Raw genomic sequence first — 20,963 nt, forward strand, 5'->3', positions numbered from 1 at the left:
AGTTGCACTGTGACGTTTGTTGTGTTGAAGTACTACGGCAATGGCGTTTGAGTGTAAACATTGAAACCACGGCTTGCGAAGAGCAGTAGAAAAGAAGTGACCTGATTTTCCACTAACCTGCCGTTGTGTTGTTGTCGTCTGCAACATTGTAGCTGTCCTTCGACTAGCAATCTGGGACCACCGTGTTCATCTATCTTGCTGGCTAGTTACAATACATGGTTGCGATAAGAACGTGGTGCGTGTGGTGCACGTAACTGGCGAGTGTTCTTTTTTTTATTGCTTGAGTGCCATTCCACATAAGGGAGGCATAGACACCCGTCGCAGAAAGTTTTGATTAAGCTTTTGCATGAATGTCTTAAAGAGTGTGGCTTACAAATCATACAGTCACGTGCGGTTCCGATTGAATCGATTTCTGCAAACTTGGTTGATATTAATATGGCCCATCATCAGTACCAGCCAGAACAGCAACAGCAACAACAACAGTATCAATACCAACCGATATCAGAGTATCACAGTCCAGCGCTGGATTATGGACATCCGATAGTATCGACGATTGAAACTTATTGGCCTCGGTACCAATATTCGGATTCGCATACAACACAGAACGCTAGTCAGAGCAATAGCAGAACTCGTAACAACCATCATTACAGCCGATATGAACAATATCAACAGTTCGGTACGCGTAACACTTTTGTAACGTCACCCACACGTCCCCCGAGGTATGTTTTTTTCAACGTCGTATGAGATTCTACTTCTGATTATTATTTGACTTACTAACGTGGCGCGCTCTTTATCCGTGCCAAGAGTCGCCCGAGGCCGGATAAACGGACAACATGGTTGGTACTTAATATTGTACAATGTTTATTATTTTAGATCAAGTACCATGTTTTAGATTTGCCCTACATTTTTTAGTTGTGATACATTATTGCATAAGCAAGTAATCTGCAATTTTTGTTTGAACTTAAGCGTACTGTAAATCAAATAGTCTCGGTTTTTGCCTGCTGCAGAAGTTTTCCAAACCACTCACTGCAACATCATCACTCCATCTCAATGTTGACTTATCAAGCTTCCTCTGTCGATGTGAACCACCTTAAAGGACTTCGAGAGTTGGGTCGTCGGAAAAATCCAACATCCAAATAAACGGAACTTCACTGTTTTGTCGAACTTCTGTACACTATTGGCCATATCGCATTGTGCCTATTTCTTGATAATCTTTAACGGGTTTCTTACCATAGTAGTATAAATAGTATCGCACAAGAAAGACATGTTGAGACAATATCTCAATTCCATTTCAATTTGGGACTGTTACTAAATCGATAGAATTCAGGTTAGAAATGTCACTTCAACATTGCCATATGTACCTTACCGTATCTATGATTATATTTATCTAATGCATTTCTTTTTCTCTTCTTCTCTTTGTAGGTAAGCAATCTTCAAATGGGCGTTGAAATTTGGCCAAAATGCACCTTAGTAGCAAGCTCCACCCTGTAGAAGATGATTAGTAACGAGCATAAACTGTCGTTCAATAAGCCAAACAGAATGGCTGTTTGTTCAGCTGTAAAGTAATGTACAACGTGTATAATCGTTTATATAGATTAGAAGAAGAAACAGTCGACAGCTGCACCTTCTTTTGCCCGGGGTACCCGTTATCGTTAGTGCGAATTTCTAGAATTGTAAACATCACTCATGTGTTACTGTGCAGTCGCAAGAAGCCAATGGCGCCAAAAAGGTGGCGCCTTCCTTACGATAGAAGCAATGGTACCGACACAGTTAGTTCCTTTACCATGCCATGTACCACAGGCACATGCAAGATCACACATGCAATTTAGGAGTGGATGTGCTTAATTTTTTAAAACTATATTATTTTCTAATTCTACATAAACAAAATACACTGTACTATTGAAGTGTATGTGATTTGTTATTGCAAACTAAATCTGTTAGTTGTTATTTCACGGTTAACAATTCCACCCATGGCTGCTAATTTGATCTTTTCGTAACGGCCAGTTTGAATTGAAACAATTGAAGCCTTTATCGATACAGGAGTTGATCTGTCAATTCGTGTATGGAGCTGTCATTTCTGAGTAGCACGGATTAACAGTTTGACAGTATTGTTTGTTTAACCAAATTTCTGCACTTTTATATATTGAATGAAGCGGAAATTAAGCGAGAAAGTTTAAATTGTTTTAAGAGGAAAAATCTGGGATACAGTCAATTCTATGATAAAATCGCAAAATTATGCTTTTCAAAGGCAGGTCAATACTCTTGACGAAAGGCTTAGGCATGAACCATTCCTTTACTGCGTGTACATTCATCAACATCGTTGCGCGGTTTCATTCAGGGCCAGCGCCAGTACTGTTCATATCAGCTAATATGGAGCCACCTTGTTGATGGGTTCCTCCTATGTGCACAACGAAACGGGCCAGGGGTGAGAATCGCCTTACTTAAGATCGTGTAGAACAGAAAAGAAAAGGAAAAAAAAAACATCTTTTCTGTGTCGGTGCAGAACGTAAAAGCAGAAAAAGTAAACATTTGTTATCAATAATGTAACAATTTCTACAATTTCCGGGGTAGCCGCCTGTCGACTCGCAGCACATATATAAAGTGGGACGCAAGCAGCCACATCTGCGCGTGTTCAAGCTTACATCCGATGTATTAGAGTGTGGATGTGAGAAGATGCAAAGATGCTAGAAGTTAGCAAAAGCGAGAGGGAAAGATCGTATTACAGAGGAACAAGAACAGTGGTGGCGTAGAGGGAGGTTGGTTTGGAAGATTATGGTTTCATTCATAAAAATATGGCATGGGAGTTGGATTGAGTTAACGCATGAACATGTTGACTTATGCTGCTGCATGCTGATACTGAATGAAGCTAACCATGCTGAGTAAGAGAGAAAGAGAGAAAGAGAGAGAGAGAGAGAGAGAGAGAGAGAGAGAGAGAGAGAGAGAGAAATGGGTAAATGAAAAACCTTTTTTTTTCTTTCCGTTCCCGTACGACGCCGTACCTAACTTAGTGTGTTTAGTAGTAGTGCTAGGTGTAGATTTCTATTTCCTGCTCCACGGCGTGCGTCTTTAAAAACGTAACCGAAAATCCCAAAATACCCGTTTGGGCGTCTTCCAACGCTTGTACCATCTCAGCCAACCTGAAATGAATGGCCACCGTCGCACCCGTACCGTCCACTGTGCGATGCACGATGCATGACGCTCAAAATTCCGACACAAATCATCTCAAGCCAAGAGTAAGCGGCAAGCCAACAGTCTGTATGCGAGTTTGCGTCAAATTATTAAGTGGCATTAATTCCAGCACACACAGATGCGCGAACCGTCCGGATGGACAATCTTCCAACACGGGTGGCTTGACTTTTTTACCGGATTTTGCGTCCGCTACGACCATCGTCTGCTGATGCGATCGTTCTGACAAGGGTGATCGTTCTGAGTTTCAAAGAAAAAATGAATAAAACCTTTCGAATGCACTGACTTTATGTGCTCGTTTAAGGACCAGACTCTCACATATACAATTCTAACGAATGCTCCACTCTCGGCCTGCATAAGTAGCTCCACCACCGTTCGGGTGAGTGAAGAAGCACGCTAAAGGAAGGGATTTTTTTATTGAAAACAGAGAACCTGCTATTTTAGCGCTCCACCAACACACTTATCACGCAGACATCGTGGTAAGATTGTTTATTGCATTCTGGGCCGAACTGCATTCCAAAGTGTGCATCTTTCAAAGATCCTGTTTTTGGGCTGTAGTAAAGTGAAATACGAACACAACAAAATAAAAAAAAAAATAAGATCAACTCATGGGAATGGCTTGAGGCGACCGCCGCATCGGGATGGGAGCGATTTATTTTAATTGTGTTATGTCCGTTGGATGCGTTTTGGAATGGAAATGGAGTCGTTTTATGATGCGCTTTCCAGCTTAAAATTGAGTTGCAGAATGAAAAATATGAGCGTTACATTGATTCTACCAATGATCTTAGTCTGTCAGTTTTTGAGCTACTTTACGTACTTACTCTTTACATACTTGCCATACTATTAAAGTATTGTGCCTAGTTTGGTAGCTGACATACATATTATAAATGAGTTTTAAATATTATTTGAATTTGCAATTAATTATTATTGCATAATAAACTTCAAATAATTTAGGTTTTTTAACTACTAATTTATCACTATAATTGCATTTTTACTCACTAACACAATACAGTAGAACGTCGATTATCCGGGCAACTGCGGACTGGCCGCATGCCGGTTAATCGATTTCCATGGATAACAGCCAACGCTAAAAGCATGCATAGGCTTTAAAGATTTCAAATTATTATTTATTAACAATATGAATATTTTCAAGTTAGTATGACTTGATAAATTTTGTATAGATAGTTCCTTAAGTCTCCAATTCCTCTCGGGCCAAACGAAAAATTCAAAACTATTGTACTAGTTGCCATTTTTTAGGTCACGGATAATCCGCCCGCCAGCTAATCAGGCCCCGGATAACCGACGTTCTACTGTATTCTGTTGTGACTGATCTGTCAAACGATTCCGTTTTTAACTGTCATTTGTGGCACGGATTAACTGTTTCCCAGTTTGAAAAAGTACCCGGCTAAACGGAATCTCATTGTGCTGTTGTTTATACTTCGTAGTTTAATTCTATACTTCTTTGCACGGTACTAAGCACTTTCAAAATTTATTTCGACACGTTGAGTGAAGTTTTATCGAAAATAATTTTTAGCGTCGTTAAATATAATTTGTTTTTGTGAATATTTAAAAAATGATAATTTTGTAATCCACGAAAAATTATTCTTCAAAATGTTTAAAAAAACTGTAGTGAAATTTACTTTACTTTACGTTAAATTTTACTTTGTTGTTTTTAATGATTTTTTGAACTGTTTTGAATGTTTGAAATATGGATGAAATGTATTTAAAATTAAATGAAACACTGAAATACGAGACCAGACCAGACTCTTTATATTGCAAAGGTCGAAATATTACAACTTTCATACACGATCGCTACCCGGGACCACACACACCGAACCGGAGCGGATGAAAGATGAATGCACATTGCTCAGCACTTTGTTGCAACCCGGTTCCATTATAGTGTATGGAAGGGGACACGGAAGAGGGAGGCAGTTCCAGTGCAACAATGCAATTTCGCCGTTACAATGTTTGTCAATGCGGGTTTATTCTTGTTTTGTATTTTTAAACCCGTTCATTTTTTTTAAATAAACTAAAAATAAACGTAGACGGATGTATGTTTACGTTGACAGCAGGAGAGTAAATGAGGTCACCATTGATCCTGTAGGACGGCATGATCGACAACGTCACCCCAGCGGGCAAATTGCGATTGCACAAAATGCAAACATTCTACGCGTCTCCGATTCATTTGCCTGCAGTTGACCGATGTCAACGGTGCCTTATGCTAATAGAAAGCGTTATTCATTTTCGCGGTCAGGAAATGCTGTTGCACGGACGTGCAACGCGCATGACGCGTTTTGAAATCGCGCGAACGTTGGGGTAACGAAAGTTGGCTCAGCGATGACAACATTGTAATGGATACACTTTTTTTTTGTATTCCGGCCAGTTTATAGCTGGAACAAATGCGGGTGGCGTTCGTGTGCCCGGGGCGATACCCGCGATTGGGGTGGTGCATTGTTATTTCACACATCCCAAGAATGAATAGCGGAAATGCAATACGGCTACCGTTTGCATTTGCATGTATGGTTGCACTTTATTGCAGTATAGAATTGCTTGGAGATAAATATTTTACAACAAGAAAACAAAAGCAAATCATATTGAAATTGCTTCATGCATTTAAACTGAACGATATGGAGATAGAATAGTTAAGTATGCTTTGTGTTGTCGCTAAAAATTTCGCACTAATTTTAAAACTGTTCTTACGTAGTTTAAGATCAGCATAGTACTCAACGCAAGGGTTTAAACATGGCGTTCATGATCCAAGAACTCAATCAACTCATGTATACACAGGAAGTCCATTACAGAACTTGACAGGAACGGTTGTACGGTGTCATTCTTCTTATTAAAGGCTATCCGTATTAGTTATTATCCTGTGCTCAAGCACTAAACTGTGCTTGAATCCTTCAACACACGAGGAAATACATAACAATGATTACTTTTGATTGAACTGTCGCACTATGCTTTGTAAGCGATTATTTTTAATTTTTAATAACTTTCTCATGGTGACTACGGTTTGTGTTGGATCATGTGTGCTACGTAAATGCAATGTTAGGTTTTAAAAACATTTCCATCACGGCGAACACTACGGCATGTGGCGACGGAATGTGGCCTTTGAATTGGAAATGAGCAAAACACCAACCCAAGACAATCGTCTTTTGCCAGTCAAGACACCTCGTAAAGACTTCACTTTCCAACTCCCTTTTTCTCCCCCCTCCTCTCTCCTCGCCAACCCATGGCCGCAGGTATCGGAAAGGAGAGATGGGACTGGGCGGTGTTCCCGTTTGTGGTGACACCGTTTGCGGGCGTCGATGTTTGCGCATTCCACACCAGCGTATGTCAGCTCTGGAGCAACGCTGACGACTTTGCGAGGACTTCGCCGCATTCCGAAACAGTCGAGCCAGAAGGTTAGCCTGCCTTCCAGAGGGCCTTCGTGCACGCCTGATGCGTGTGCAGCATTGCATTTCAAACCCCCAGCCGTCCGATCGACACCAAGATACACCTCACAGGAGTATTTTTTTTTTAGCGGTGGGCCATCACGACGCTTCTTAGGATGTTGACTGTCTGTCTGTCTGCCTGACTGTCACCCTCGGGTGCAGTTCTGTCCTACACGTGACAAGTGCTTATACGTTCTGATGCAAAAACGGGATGACCGGGATCATGTTTTTTTCTGGAATGAGGTCTCGCTGTGTGAGTTTACCGATGCACTGTGCGCTAATGGGGATTACGTGTGTAGGCTAGACGCCCAAGGGACGGGCTACTGTTCCCACAGTTCTCTTCTGCGCTGGCGTAGCGAAGCAAAACAACAACAAAATCACACTTTCTTCGGTAAACAGGTCTTGCTTTTACTGCCCGTGGAAACGTAAAGGCCACGTTATCAGTCGATTTGTTGTCTTCCTCTCCTTTTCGCCGCATCATCCCACCGGCATCAGGTTTTCGTAACGCTTGTCGTCCAGGATCAGAAGTGCTGAAAATAAACCCCAAACCCAAGCGACGATCAGACCAAGGTTTTGCGTTGGCATTCGTTTGTGGTTGCCGCCATGTCTTGGCTAACGTAACGGTTTCTTGCATAGTTTCGCCATGGCTGTTGGTGAAATTGCAGACTCAGTTGCGTCTAACCCCCGTAGGCGAGTTGAATTTCCAACACGACTGAATGTACACTGATGGCAGAAGAACCTGGCAGCAAACATTTTGCGAGCTGTGAATTTTAATGGATGTCCGCCATTTTTATTGCAGCGCATTCTGGGAACGAACCGGACATAGAACGACACGTGACCGGTGCACAGCAAGCGCACGCTAGCGTGATTCCGGTGCGGAGTGAATTTACAGTACAAATTTAGAAAGCGGACCTTCCTTATATTGATCTAGTGACGTATGATAAGGCTGTACCGGATGAGTGATGGCTAAATTCTTCTGTCCGCGTTCGCCTGAAGTTGGAAGGAAAACATCAAACAAATAATGGGTCGTGTGTTTCCATTCGGTTAGTCACGGTGGAGGTGTATTTTGCGCTACGATCAGTCAGCGATACCACACACACATGAAGGCTATTAATCATGGTGTCTTACATTCGCGAAGAATTTGATGATGCTGATGGCGCAACAGCTGTGGAGTCATAACTGGTGATGCGCACAATGATTCAGAATGAATGCATGGATTTGCATCTCTCTACGGAGTGAGTCAACTCAAATTCAAATCCAAGAAAAGTATTTATAACTCTCTGCGAGTTAATTCTTGTGGGTGGTAACTCGGTATTCAATTCTTCAAGGCGACTTTTAACTCAAGATTTAAATCGCGAGTTAATTGGAATTAAGTTATTGGAGATTATTGAAATCTTGAAAAATGAGTTTAAGAGTTCAATCTTCATTCTATCTCTTTAACTCAGGTTTAAATCCATGAAAACAAATCCTGCTATAACATCCAGAGAATAAAAAATAAGTCCTCATCAGTCATCGTCATCTACATCTTCATCAGTAAAAATAAAAATTACTGAGCAACCCTTGCTCGATGATTCAACGATCGCGTCTAGTTCTGACGCATCGGAAATGCCACCACAATGGAATGCACTCCTCCCTCGACCAACGATGGCTAATATTGGCAACGAATAGTTCTTGGAATTCGTGTTGGAATGCCAGTGTACAGTAAAGTTTTAATGTATTTGTTTATGCAATCATTGCGACTAGCTTCCGGTTCGTTCGCTAGACTAGTGTGCAGCCATAGTCCAATATGTGCCGGGGAATGTGGTGAGGGACTAGCGCTGAGGAGCGTGTGTACATTCGCTGGATGCAGCTCTTTAAACGGCTAAATAATTAAACATAGTGCTTTGCAGAAAGCAGGAAAAGAAAGCCCATTACTTCTGCAAACGAAGATGCGGAGAATGCGAACGTGAACTTCTTTGAGCTGACAACGGTAAATAAGTGAAAATAAAGGAGCGTATGTAAGAGACGCTCGTATCTCGTCGACGGAATCGTGAGCAATGCTGCGGAACCCGGTACATACCATTGTCGTGACCTCGGTCGATGAGGCAGTAGCAGGAGATTTTTCCAAAAAATCCTGCGCGGGGCATCCAACGGTAACGAAGATCGAAGACAATCTTGGGGTTCTCGGTGGATCCTCCGTACGGTTGGAGCGGATGGGTTGCGTCTGCCGCTAGTGACGCTCGCTCGGAATGCGCTTTGTTGCGGTTGTCTTCGCCGGGAAGCATCGAAAGAGATGGTCGGCTTTTTCTTTGCACACAACGATCGCAACATGGGAGGTTTCCTGGGACGTCTTCTGCGACCGTGGCAAGACTGATCGTGCGAGACGGCACGGTGTGGAATTTCACGTTCTGCGAGAGGGGGGGAGGGGAGGGGGGGGGGGGCTTAGGGGTGCCCACGAAGTCATATTAAGCGAGATCGAATCGTGCGATATACAACGAAGAGGCACCAGTGAACAGTTGACGGTTCGCTGCAAGGCCGAGATGCCGGCGGGAAATAGGACGCCGGACCGAAGCCGGGGAAAACGTGCGGTGAAATGACATCAACAGCCGATGCGCAAACATCCAGCCACACTCCAACATGCGCGCACGCTCGATCTTTTCGGGTCGGAGGTGTAGCATTGGAAGGGGAGGAAACACACAACATACTGCCACGCGTAGACGGGCTCAACGGGGGGTGAAAAGTGGCCAGAAGAAGTGAAAGGATCGGAAGAAAGAAACGAGCGAAAGAGAAAGAAAGAAAGTGGGGTGGGGTGGACAAAGTGGAAAGCATAAATGACGCTGGGAGTCTAGCTATGTGCGCCGCTGCTTCTCTCGCTGCTGTGTGTCGCCCGGGCAAGAGAACCATCCGCGCACCAGTTCATTCACTTTCGGTCGTTCCTTTTCTTTGTTTATTTTTTGAAATATTTCCACGGCCGTGAAAACGTGCTACCGTGCGCCGCGGTGGACTTTTCACGAACCCTTTCGACGAAACGTGCTCTGCTGTTGCTCATTAACGGATCGTTTCGCGGATCTTTTTGGCGTAATTGTACGGAGTGGCCATTACGCTTTGTTGGAGAAATTAATCGAAAGAACGGAACTTACCGATCTCGTGTTTGAAACGAGCTACTGATGGATGGTGGGATCGACGCCCTTCAGGCTGTATGGCGTTGAGATGCTCATTCTCTTACCAGTGGATGAAATTAGTTTATCATTAAAATCGAATTCTTGAAGAACATGGACCTGGAAGTTCGCATCATCAAACCGCAAAAGTTAAAGTCTTCTCAATCATTTAAAGATTTTGTTGGCGCTCGTAAGGTTTTTATTTCATTTTTCATCGTCATGATTCCAAGTTTTTGAAGGGTTTGCTCGGGAAACGAAAACCTGATCCGATTTTCATGACATAGCGCTGATTTAACGTGTCCTCGATATCGGACCTCAGAACCCTGCATTAAGCCTGGGTCTTCCGTTGGAGATGCATACTACAATGGAGGCAGAGGTCGAAAACCCGTTTCATTAGTCGATCAAATCGAACCACACGCTACGCAAACCCGTTATGCGCGTTCAACGCTGGAATGCTGATCTTTTCGAAATTGCCTCCCAGCGGCACCGGCTCTCCGCTTTGTGAGTTCCCGCGCGTCCGGCTGCTCCGGACTGCCACGCCGGCCCACCACAGCATCAAGGTTCGCCTTTCGTTGGATTTTATGCTTTCTTCTTCGTGGGTTGTTTCGTCTCCCGCTTTACGATTGCGTCCCGTCCCGACACTCTCGGACCGCGCTAAAACCTTATCACGCTAACCTCTCACGTTGCGGCGCCCAGTGGGATGAATGAAACGCAGAAGCGTACCCATGAATGGTGGGGTCTTCTACTGCTTCTTCATTTCGTTCCGCAGTTCATGGCGAAATCTTGACAGCATCCGCGATCGGGACGTGTACAGCACATGTTAATCGGGTGCGAGGGTTTCGAAAGTCAATTCATGATGCTGACGGCTCCCTCGAGCCGGCCGCTGGTAGCTACCAGGACCCTCCATCGTCTGTGCGGTGCAAATCTGTTGTTAAGTGTGTTCTGTTTCTTCACTCTGCACGCAAATATGCTTCGGATCTTCGCAGACCGCATACAGTTGCTGATTTTGACGCATTCGCATATGCCTACTCTCTATCTACCCAACGGAGCTAGACGGGAAGGTAAGAAGAGGACCATAAGACATAACTGGAGTGGATTCTACGAGGGGAGTCGCGGATCGCGGCTATACTCGAAACGGATGTCTTGTACATGGCTGAGTGCCTGGGTTCGGAGCCCTAGTGTTTGTGTATGTGGAGACATCTTAGCAGGAGGCAAGAACTCTAAAAGAGGCCCCACAATGCTCTTGCGCATGGTGGCGAAAGAGCAAAACAACAAACAAAAAACAAGCTGGCACATCTCTCTGCACAAAGTTTTCTTCAACCATGGTGATGCTCGCGACCTCCCCTAACGTTTTCTTTCCAGCGGTAACTGTAAGCGAACGATAGAGAGAGAGAGAGCTGGGTCGCAGCCATGTTTTTTTTTTGCAATGAGTGTGGGCCACTACAATTACTACAATCGCTGCACATTCGCGTTCGTTAGCGGCCGCTCGTGTTCTGTGTTGCAGCGTACGTGGAGGGTGTACTTCCGGGCTGAACCGGAAACCCGACGTCATTTGTATTTTGCTCGTCACAGATCGGCGTTAGAACTAGTGTGGTGTAGACGGGTCCGGCGAACAGACACTGGCACACATGTCACACGTGTGTAGAGTTAGTGAAGCAGTGTAGGAACAGTGAATTTTACGTACAAACTAACATTCTTTTCGTTGCCCTTTTCATTGCAGTACAACGGCCAAAATCGTCATCAGTGGTATTCCGCAACACGCCAAGTTTGACGATATCGAACCGCTGCTGAAGCCATACGGCAAGGTGGAACACTGTGAGGCTGGTACTAGCAAAGATCCTAACACGCAAACCGTCCATATCACCTTCGAGAATCACGATCAAGCACAGAGGTAAGTGTACCGTGGACCAAAGCCATCCAAATTTTGGCCGTTGACTAACGACAGGGTGTTTTTCTCTTCACCATTTTGTCTACTACCAGGGCGGTGTCGGGATTGAACGGTGTCGATTTCGACGGTTCGAAGCTGCTGGTGGAGCTATCGGAGGCGAACAAACAGGCCCGCAGGGCACAGCGCAACCGGTCGCAGTACGGTGCAGGCATGCCCGGTGGTGGTGGTCCCGGTCGCCAGACCGACTTCCCGCTGCGTGTGCTGGTGCAGAGCGAGATGGTCGGGGCGATCATTGGCCGGCAGGGTAGTACGATCCGGCACATTACCCAGCAGAGCCGGGCGCGCGTGGACGTGCACCGGAAGGACAACGTTGGTTCGGTCGAGAAGGCGATCACAATCTACGGCAATCCGGAAAATTGTACGATGGCGTGCAAGAAGATACTGGAAGTGATGCAGCAGGAGGCCAACAGTACGAACAAGGGTGAAATTTGCCTCAAGATTCTGGCACACAACAATCTGATCGGTCGCATTATCGGCAAGAGCGGGAACACGATCAAGCGGATAATGCAAGACACCGACACGAAGATCACCGTCAGCTCGATCAACGACATTAGCAGCTTCAATCTGGAGCGTATCATTACCGTGAAGGGCACGATTGATAATATGTCCAAGGGCGAAAGCCAAATCAGTGCCAAGCTGCGCCAGAGCTACGAGAACGATCTGCAGGCACTGGCACCGCAGAGCATCATGTTCCCGGGTCTGCACCCGATGGCGATGATGTCAACGGCCGGCAATGGTATGGGCTTTACCGGGCGTACGGGTGGCGCGACGGCAAGCGGTGGCAGCGGTGCCGGTATGTATCCGGGCTCGAACTTCCCGATGTATCAGCCACCGGCCGGTGGGCCGGCCGGGGTACCCCCTGGCACGAGCGAGGTGCAAGAGACTACCTACCTCTACATCCCGAACAATGCGGTTGGTGCGATCATCGGCACCAAGGGATTACACATCCGTAATATCATCCGGTTTTCGGGTGCATCCGTGAAGATCGCACCGCTCGAGGCAGACAAACCGCAGGAACAGCAAACGGAGCGTAAAGTTACCATTATCGGCACACCGGAGGCCCAGTGGAAGGCGCAATACCTGATCTTCGAAAAGATGCGCGAGGAGGGCTTCGTGTCCGGTACGGACGATGTTAGATTAACCGTGGAAATTTTTGTACCAAGTGCACAGGTAAGCCTACTGCAACCAGTATGAAAACGATGTCCTTACGGAAAATGTTTGCTTTACTCGCAGGTGGGTAGAATAATTGGCAAAGGTGGACAAAATGTGCGAGAGCTGCAGCGTGTCACTGGTAGCATAATTAAGCTGCCCGAGCATACCGCTAGTGCGCCTGTGGATGAAGAAACGACAGTACACATCATCGGTCCCTTCTTCAGCGTGCAGGTAAGTGTACAGTTACTAATATAAAAGAGTGTGTTGTGCTACTTCAGTTACAATTGCAGGGTGTGTTCTGCTGGTAGAATAAAACGGACAATCTTTCCAACAATTCAGTGCATATTCTGGCTTTCGGACCAATTCAAGGTCCGATGTAATAGCTTTATGTTATCATGTGCCATAATTATGTTATGATATGATGCGATTTTGTCAACCTTTAATTATTTTTCTTCTTGGCGTAACGACCTTCTAGGTTATGCCTGCCATATCTGTCTTCTTCTTCATCGGTACAACAACCTCAAGAGGTGTAGGCTTGCCATTTCCGGCTTTCTTTGAAATTATTTACGTGTTGCGGGATAGTCCTGCGTACGGGGTTTGGTCTGGATGGGATTTTGGACCGGTCCTATCGTGTTATAACCGGCGCTGCTGCCAATTCACCAACAGCTACCCCTCTGACGTCTAACATTTTTCGACCAATTTCTGGTCTTATTTAACTGCTTTATGCTATCATGTGCCACCATTGTGCTATCATATGCTGCGATTCTACTATGCGTAATTTTTTCACCGTATCATCTGCTGCATTTTGTTTGATTGTCGTTCATTTTCTTCTATCAACTGAAAATTCACTCCTGTTTCGCTCATGAATCGTCGCTTACCTAACATAACCTTCGTATCTCACCGCAGTCGGCACAGCGGCGTATTCGTACGATGATGCTTGCCACGAATCCGCCGCCGGTCACCAAGCGACAGTCGACGCAGAAATCGAAGGATCAAACGACGGGAGGGGCATCTTCGCCTACTGCTGGTGCAACCGCAGCCACCACCACCACCGCTACCGTTAGCGCCAGCACGACACCACCCCAGCAACAGTCGTCCAGTACAAATGCGTAATCAAAATGTCGTCCTGCGCCGGAAGACGACAAAGATCGGGAGTGAGTAAAGCAACCAGCGGCAAAAAATAGCAATAGTAGCACACCCCCCAACCATTAACAGCGTGCAGTGCGTGTGTCAGCAGATGCGCGGAACGGGAAAGAGAAGAGGCGGAGAGGATGATGTGCGGAGCAAAACGTGCGGGTGTTGCCCCGTAACCGAGCGAAACCGAAACGGGTCGCGTATCCTAAATGGAAGAAGATGAACACAAATCATAACGCCAAATACATCACCAATAGTAGAACATGCAATAGCCCCGGCAAAGCGCAACAACGGGAACCCCTTCCCGATGAAGTTCGCGTGACCTAGAGAGAGATAGCGAGAAAGAGAGCGGTTAGGGGTGGTACCATGCCCAACACCGTGATCGAACGTTTCACCTTTTCCATATGTTAGCATTATGAATGTTGTTATATTTACTCTATTACTCTATTTTGTCTGTTCCTTGTTCAATACACGCAACCCTTTATGCAATAGTCAAAGTTGAGGTCACCGCGATTCCCTAAGGGTATCACCATTAGCCTCATTAAACTGGAGAGAAATGTCAGCAGTGTGTGGAACGTGTGCAACCCGTTAGCCCGGCCATGCTAATGCATTGTTGTAACAGTGTTTGGACAACAGGGACCAGGCACCTTCCACCGCGACCAGCAAATGTTATTTCTCGTACAATCAATCAACTACAGCAAACCATAATCAAAATAGCCAACCAATCTAAGTCTTAGATTCCGCCCAGTAGCAACCGCGGCAACGTCAGCCTAATAGTTCAGCAAACTTCACCCTCAGCAAACAGCTATCGTAACCAGATTCATATGAAGATTCCCGATCGACCGCATTAGAAACATTTGGAACTGTTCCACAACAAGCAAAAAAACACTATAAAATGTATGTAATAAGTCATATGAAGAAATAGTATGTAAGAAAACCAGCCTCCAGAGCCATAGCACTGAGCAGTGTTATGGTGGAGATAAATAGATGCTGTTGGATCCTAACATTTCGCTCGGATGTGTAAAGTGCCACAGATTGTAAGGAAGACCAAACATCTTTCACTAATCAGGCTTTCCCAACGAGATCGATAAAATTATATATATAAATATATATTGTAGCATTATAGAAAGGCAGCAAAAAACCCTCTCCCCCGGTCAACCAAACCGAGCACACACCATACAAGGGTGCGAAAGGCGGTCGGACAGGTCAGCGAATCAACCGGCAAAAGGATTTTGCATACCATTGGTGGAAAGTAATATGCAAACACCATCGGAACATTCCCCCCCTTCTTTTCACACCAATGCAAAATCTCTACACGCGACCAAAAAAGGAATGCGGGGAAAACCATTTGCAAACCGTCGATCATTGGAGTTCTTGTTGGAAAGCATACGAAAGTGCGACAAATGCGCTACCCCTGCAGCAAACCATTCAAATCCACTAAATGTTCGCCGAATGACGTGTACTACCATCATTAAGAAATCGGTTAGAATCGGAAGAATGAAAGCAAAAGCCAATACAGTTAAGGTACTATGTTTAAGCTTGTTGAAAACGTGCGTGTTTTTTTTTTGCTAATTTATTCAGTTGATGATAGGAACATGAGTTCATGCCAACGAATGAGGAGCGCCGCACGGTGTTGTGGTAGGATAACGCGACAGGTGCGGGATGTGGAGTGTAGTGTATAAGTGTCGATGGGATATGTTTTTGTCTTGTCTTAAACGATCGCGCAATGAGAGATTTAAAACTTTAGTGTGTAATGTTTTTTTTTGTTCATCTTAGAGAGAGAGAGAGTGTGCGAGTCGTTTTTTTAAAGACCGTATGTATGTACGACTGGTGCACGGGGGGCACTGATGGGTGATAGATGCGTGTATGCGATTAACCAGTATGCACGGGAGATGGATGATTGTGGCAACGCTAACGGTATAGTTTTACGTGAGATGCTGTAGTAGCTATGGTACAAAAGCCGACAAAGCGACGAGTATTAACAGGGCAGTGCGCTAGGGCCGCACTTAGCCGGCAGTAGGGACGATACGCTTTTGTGTATATTTTGTCTTAATGGTCGAACGGGGCGAGCGTGAGCGATGCGCATCCTGCTAACACCGACCAGTGCGGGTTGGTTTTTATAAAGTTCCTGCTGTGGGTGGATCGGTTTTTGTTAACTGTTTTTTCTTTGTTTTTTCTAAGCAGCCGTGCCACTGCCGTAGCCTCCTTCTTCTCCCTCAGCACCTCAGCAGCAAATTCGTCTCAGCTGCTGGCATATCTCGCCCGATTGCGTGTCACCTACCGCGGTTGATTAGCCGGCTCGCCGATTGTGTCAGCAATCAGCAGCTGCGGTGAACCGTAGTAGAGCACTGATGGGCATCTTCTGGCGCAGCTGCAGTCGAATATGCTCTAGAGCTGCCCATTCGAGTAGGTGGTTGACCAAAGACTATCGGATAATACCGACTATGGATGATGTGTTTTGTTTTGCTGAATACCAATGAAACAGATGGGCACAGGACTGTGCAGGCGAAAGCCGTTCTCGTTTGTTTGCTACCTCAACGGTGGGGCAGTGTCTGGACGGTGCACTGTGTGGAATCGTGTTCGTAAAGTGTCGAACAGGGGGAGCGCTGGGGGAAGGGGGGAAGGGAAACATCCGTATTCTTAGCAGGCACGCACGAGTAAGCCCATCCACCGGTAGGTGATGGTTGCAATGAAGTTGCCATCAGTTCAGGACGAGCGACACAAACGCCCTCCGCGCGCATTAGCACGGTAGTATAGGTGGGACATTGTATGGCCCATTTTAGTAGATGAGATAAGATGATGATACACTATCGCAGGGATGCGGGATGATCCAGCAAACAATCATTGATTGGTGGCGTTTGTTGTGTCGGTCACCGTGAAAACTGAATGTAACGGGCATGCCTTATTAACTATTTATTACGAAAAAAAAAACCGACGGACGTTACGCGAGCGTAGAGTGAAGATTTGTATGTATGTGTGTGTGTGTGAATGTATGTATGTATAGAGGGGCGCGAATGCGCGCGTCGGAGAAGGGGAAACGCGACGATGAAACTGCGGCTGAATGTGAATTATCCCACGCATTGTAACCTCCCGGGAAGTAAACCATCCATTCGTAATGGTAGATTAGTTTTAGGGCAAACCGCAAAACATTACCGTAAGTCTGTCATATCAGAAACGCCAGGACGTCTGTCGGAGTGAAGAAAGTAGTGAACGCGCTGGAACGAACAGATGAAAACCCAATACCTCACGATAAAGTGCATTATGTATGTGACAGGCGCGTAAACACGCAGTAACAACCAGATCCCCCTCCCTCTGCTCCTTCTCCTTCTTCTTCATCCCTTGATGTACCAGTATAAACGATTCTGCGGGTGTGCGTACTGCCCCGGGAGTGGACCTCGGGATTGTCGATGTCCACACCAGAAGTACCGAAGCCACGGGAAGCCCAGAGCCCAAGCATTTTACGTGTAGCGGTTACAAGGGCGATACAAGGAATGCAACGAATTTGACCTCTTACCTCGAAAGCGTACAGCGCGCGGCATATGGCCGTCCCGATCCGCGATCGTATGTCAGCAGGGGACCTGCTACCCAACCTCAGCAACGCGATCACCCATCTTTTTAGGACATGTAAAAACGTACCATAAGTAAGTGCTACTGTAAACGAAAGGTTTCAGCAGCACATAATCTCGTTAGGGCGGTTTTGTACGTACGGCCAGTTTTAGAGTTTGTGCGTGTGTGTGTGTGTGTGTGTGCGCGCACGATCTTCAGTGTTCGCCATCTTGTTTGCTTAACTTATTGTTGATGAAGTGTGCGTAAGTGCGTACGGAATAGACGTAAACGTTGTTGACACTGTTGCCCCCCACCCCCTCCACTTTGCCCTATATATATGCTAGCCTTATTCATACTGTTAACTCCTCCATTTTTTGTATTAGTGAACTGTTTATTTATCACTCTAATATTCTTCCTTTGTCTCTTTCTGTCCGGTGAAAGCTGATCTGTTATTCCGGACGGTGTGAACCATTTATGCAGGTGCAGTACAGGATGTTAACTTTCGAGTGATAATTTACTCGTTCGCATGGAAAAAGAGAGAGATAAAGGGAGAGGAGAGTTTTAAGAATAGGAGACGTATAATCAAAATAGCTTTGTTTCCCATTTTGTAGCTCTGATGTTTTGTTTCCGTTTTGTTTATGTCATACATAGTCTTTCTAATTATATTTACACCGCAACACAGACCCAACAGCAATGTTAGATTGAAAAAGGATTCTACCACAATATAGTATAACCGTTTGCAGACATTGATACACTATACACTATAACCCCTCTACGTTATATTGCTTTAGGTCCAGGCAATAGATTACGCGTGCAAAAGCGTGTGGCGTCTCCATCAGCACAAACACACACTGGCAACAACAAAAAAACCATAGAATACTAATGATAATGTTTGCAACAGCGTATGCCTTTAATTCGTTATAGCGCTTTTGTTAGTAGTCTTTACATATTGAATCGTTTTCTTAACTCATGTCTCGTTGCTCTGAACGAAACAAAAAGGGTCAGGTGTAAGAAAATGTAGCTGCACCTGGGAATGACCGTACTGGACATAAGCATGTTTCGAGTTCCATGTGCGATCGATAATATGCAATTGTTTCCGCACCATTTTCATACACCAGGCCCTTAGGCAATCATGTGCGTGGTTTCCGTGCAGTTCGTTTCAGTGATAGTTAGAATGAAATCGGTTAAGGTGCGCGCTTGAACGCAATTTCTAACATGATGCGGGGAAAAAACAGATGAGTGGGCTTCATTTATGGATAAACACACACACACATGAAAAAAACAAAACAAATGGCAAACCTTTGGCTACTTTTGGGCGGGTCACAAATTTGATTTGATGAAAACAGGCGGTGACGGAATTTGTCAACGGCGCAGGGCTTAAACATAAAAAAATACACATCTCCATTTTGAGGAACATTTAACGCACGCATACCACTACTCTTGGCGCAGGAAATTTTGCAAAAATAAAACAACACGAAAACGGCCATGCAACCAGAAGCTCACGTGGGGAAAAAGTGTATAAAGCAAACAAAAATAGTGAGTCGTTAATCTGATAAGCGAAGCTGCAAACCCTAGCTACAGCTGGGTTTGGAAAACAAACCATACCACTAATTATGTCTGTACGATGATCGTAGAAAGGAGATATGCAGCTATATGGTGTTCCGTACTATAGCACTCAACATCGGTTGGCCGCAACAATTCCAAATCAACTGAAATAAAACGTAAAAATACGCACGAATAAAAGCAGACAGTAAAAAAAAGGAAGAAGATACAACATGCAAAACACACAACTAAACGTGTAAAAAGTAATGCGAATGAGGGAAAAGGATGCTAAACAAATGCACCACTAGCTTACCGAACCGCATGTGCTAGTGCGGATTGCAGGGGTTTCGCAACGAGCGGTGAAAAACGAAGAGATTTTGCATAAAATAAAGAAGAAGCGGAAAACAAAGGAAAAAAAGGAAAGTATAACGCGTACAAATGGCGAAAACTGGACGCATTTCAAGATGGCGATTATGAAAAAAAAACATTTAAGGTACTGTTGGACTGACGATATGTGGTGAGCAAAGGAAAAACCAAAAGAGTGAAACAAACTAAAAAAAAAAGAAAACAAAAACTGAAACGTGTGACGTTTGTTGGTTTGTATGTTTGTTTGTTTGTTTGTTTTTTGTACTATTTATAATTGAAACGCGTGCGCGCAAACGGTTGCGGCAACCACTTAAAATGAAGATGAGAGATTACGTAACAAACAAAGAGAGAGAAAAAGAGAGAGAGAGAGAAACACAAAAGGCAGACCGGTATGTAATGTGTGGTGCATGTGAAAAGTGCTTTCGAGACGTTGTATCAAAGTAGGCGATGAATTTGTACTGGGGACGTTTTCGCATTTGTACAGAAATTGGCAGCATACGAACGGTATGGAAAACGGCTGCAAAGGCAGTAACAAGTAACACAAGAGAGACAAAGTGACTAAAATCAATTGTTAGATTTTTTTATTATATATATTATATTGAAAATATATTATATATATATACACGTGTATATTTGGCGGAAAGTAAAACAAGAAACAGAAAGGTATGCAAAAAAAAAAAAAAAATACCGAGCACCCACGCGGCGAAGACAAAATGGAGGCGCCCGTTCGTTCGTAGCGTTGGCACACAGTAACAAAACCCCGTTTTAAAAAAGTCTATTCTAATCGAGAACAAAAGTGAGTGCGCGTGAACGAGTGAGAGTTGATGGCCGAAAAATGTGCTAAGTGGGAGAAAGAACATAAAAAAAAAAACAAAACAACAAATTGTAAAACGGAAGAAAACAAACGGTACGCAGTGTGTTGTTGTTACGCTCCCCATCCATCGCCCGGTGGCGTTGATGTGTTGTGGCAAACAGTGATTGCGGCGGTGATGATGATGATGAAAGGAGAAAAATAAGGGGGAATTGTGAAGCAGATGATATTTAGCTAACAACTTTACTATTTATTACAAAATACTAGAGGCTATAATATCGTTGAATATTTGTAATGCAAAGACAGGTACGTGCGCGTTGGTGGAATGCGTGAACCAGGACAAAAACAAACAAACACATAAGGTGGCAAGCAAAGGAATGCCCGCTATATTTGCATCAGTGCGTGGAGAAGAGTGCGTAAGTGTCGTTTTAGTTGTGTGTGGAAAACCAGTGCAAAACCCACCCCCGCCCGGTACAAGCAGACTCGAATTATTCGAATCGCCTTACCAATCTTTCCGCAAACCAAAACACGACATTTACTTTCCCCGTATGCTTGCAACAGTCCGAGGACATCCAAACGGTACCGGAAAGCTAAATGAAACGAACGCGCGCAGTTCCTTGTTACTTTGGATAGGCCAATAGTTCGCGCAAAACAGCCTCTGCGAACCGTCGTCCGATGCGTTGGTGATGTACAACAGAACTACTTTTAAC

The 20,963-nt window shown here is 44.8% G+C and overlaps 1 protein-coding gene across 1 annotated transcript; it reads left to right on the plus strand.

Annotated features, from left to right (window-relative positions):
• The first annotated feature begins 435 nt into the window (after positions 1-435).
• On the plus strand, positions 436-13,967 carry LOC128710344 (insulin-like growth factor 2 mRNA-binding protein 1). Its single transcript, XM_053805398.1, has 5 exons — positions 436-719; positions 11,475-11,645; positions 11,735-12,872; positions 12,936-13,085; positions 13,761-13,967. Exons 1-5 carry the CDS (start codon positions 436-438, stop codon positions 13,965-13,967), a joined length of 1,950 nt encoding a protein of 649 aa, XP_053661373.1.
• The last annotated feature ends 6,996 nt before the right edge of the window (positions 13,968-20,963 follow it).

This window comes from Anopheles marshallii, chromosome 2 (genome assembly GCF_943734725.1).
Source record: "Anopheles marshallii chromosome 2, idAnoMarsDA_429_01, whole genome shotgun sequence".
Taxonomy (NCBI): domain Eukaryota; kingdom Metazoa; phylum Arthropoda; class Insecta; order Diptera; family Culicidae; genus Anopheles; species Anopheles marshallii.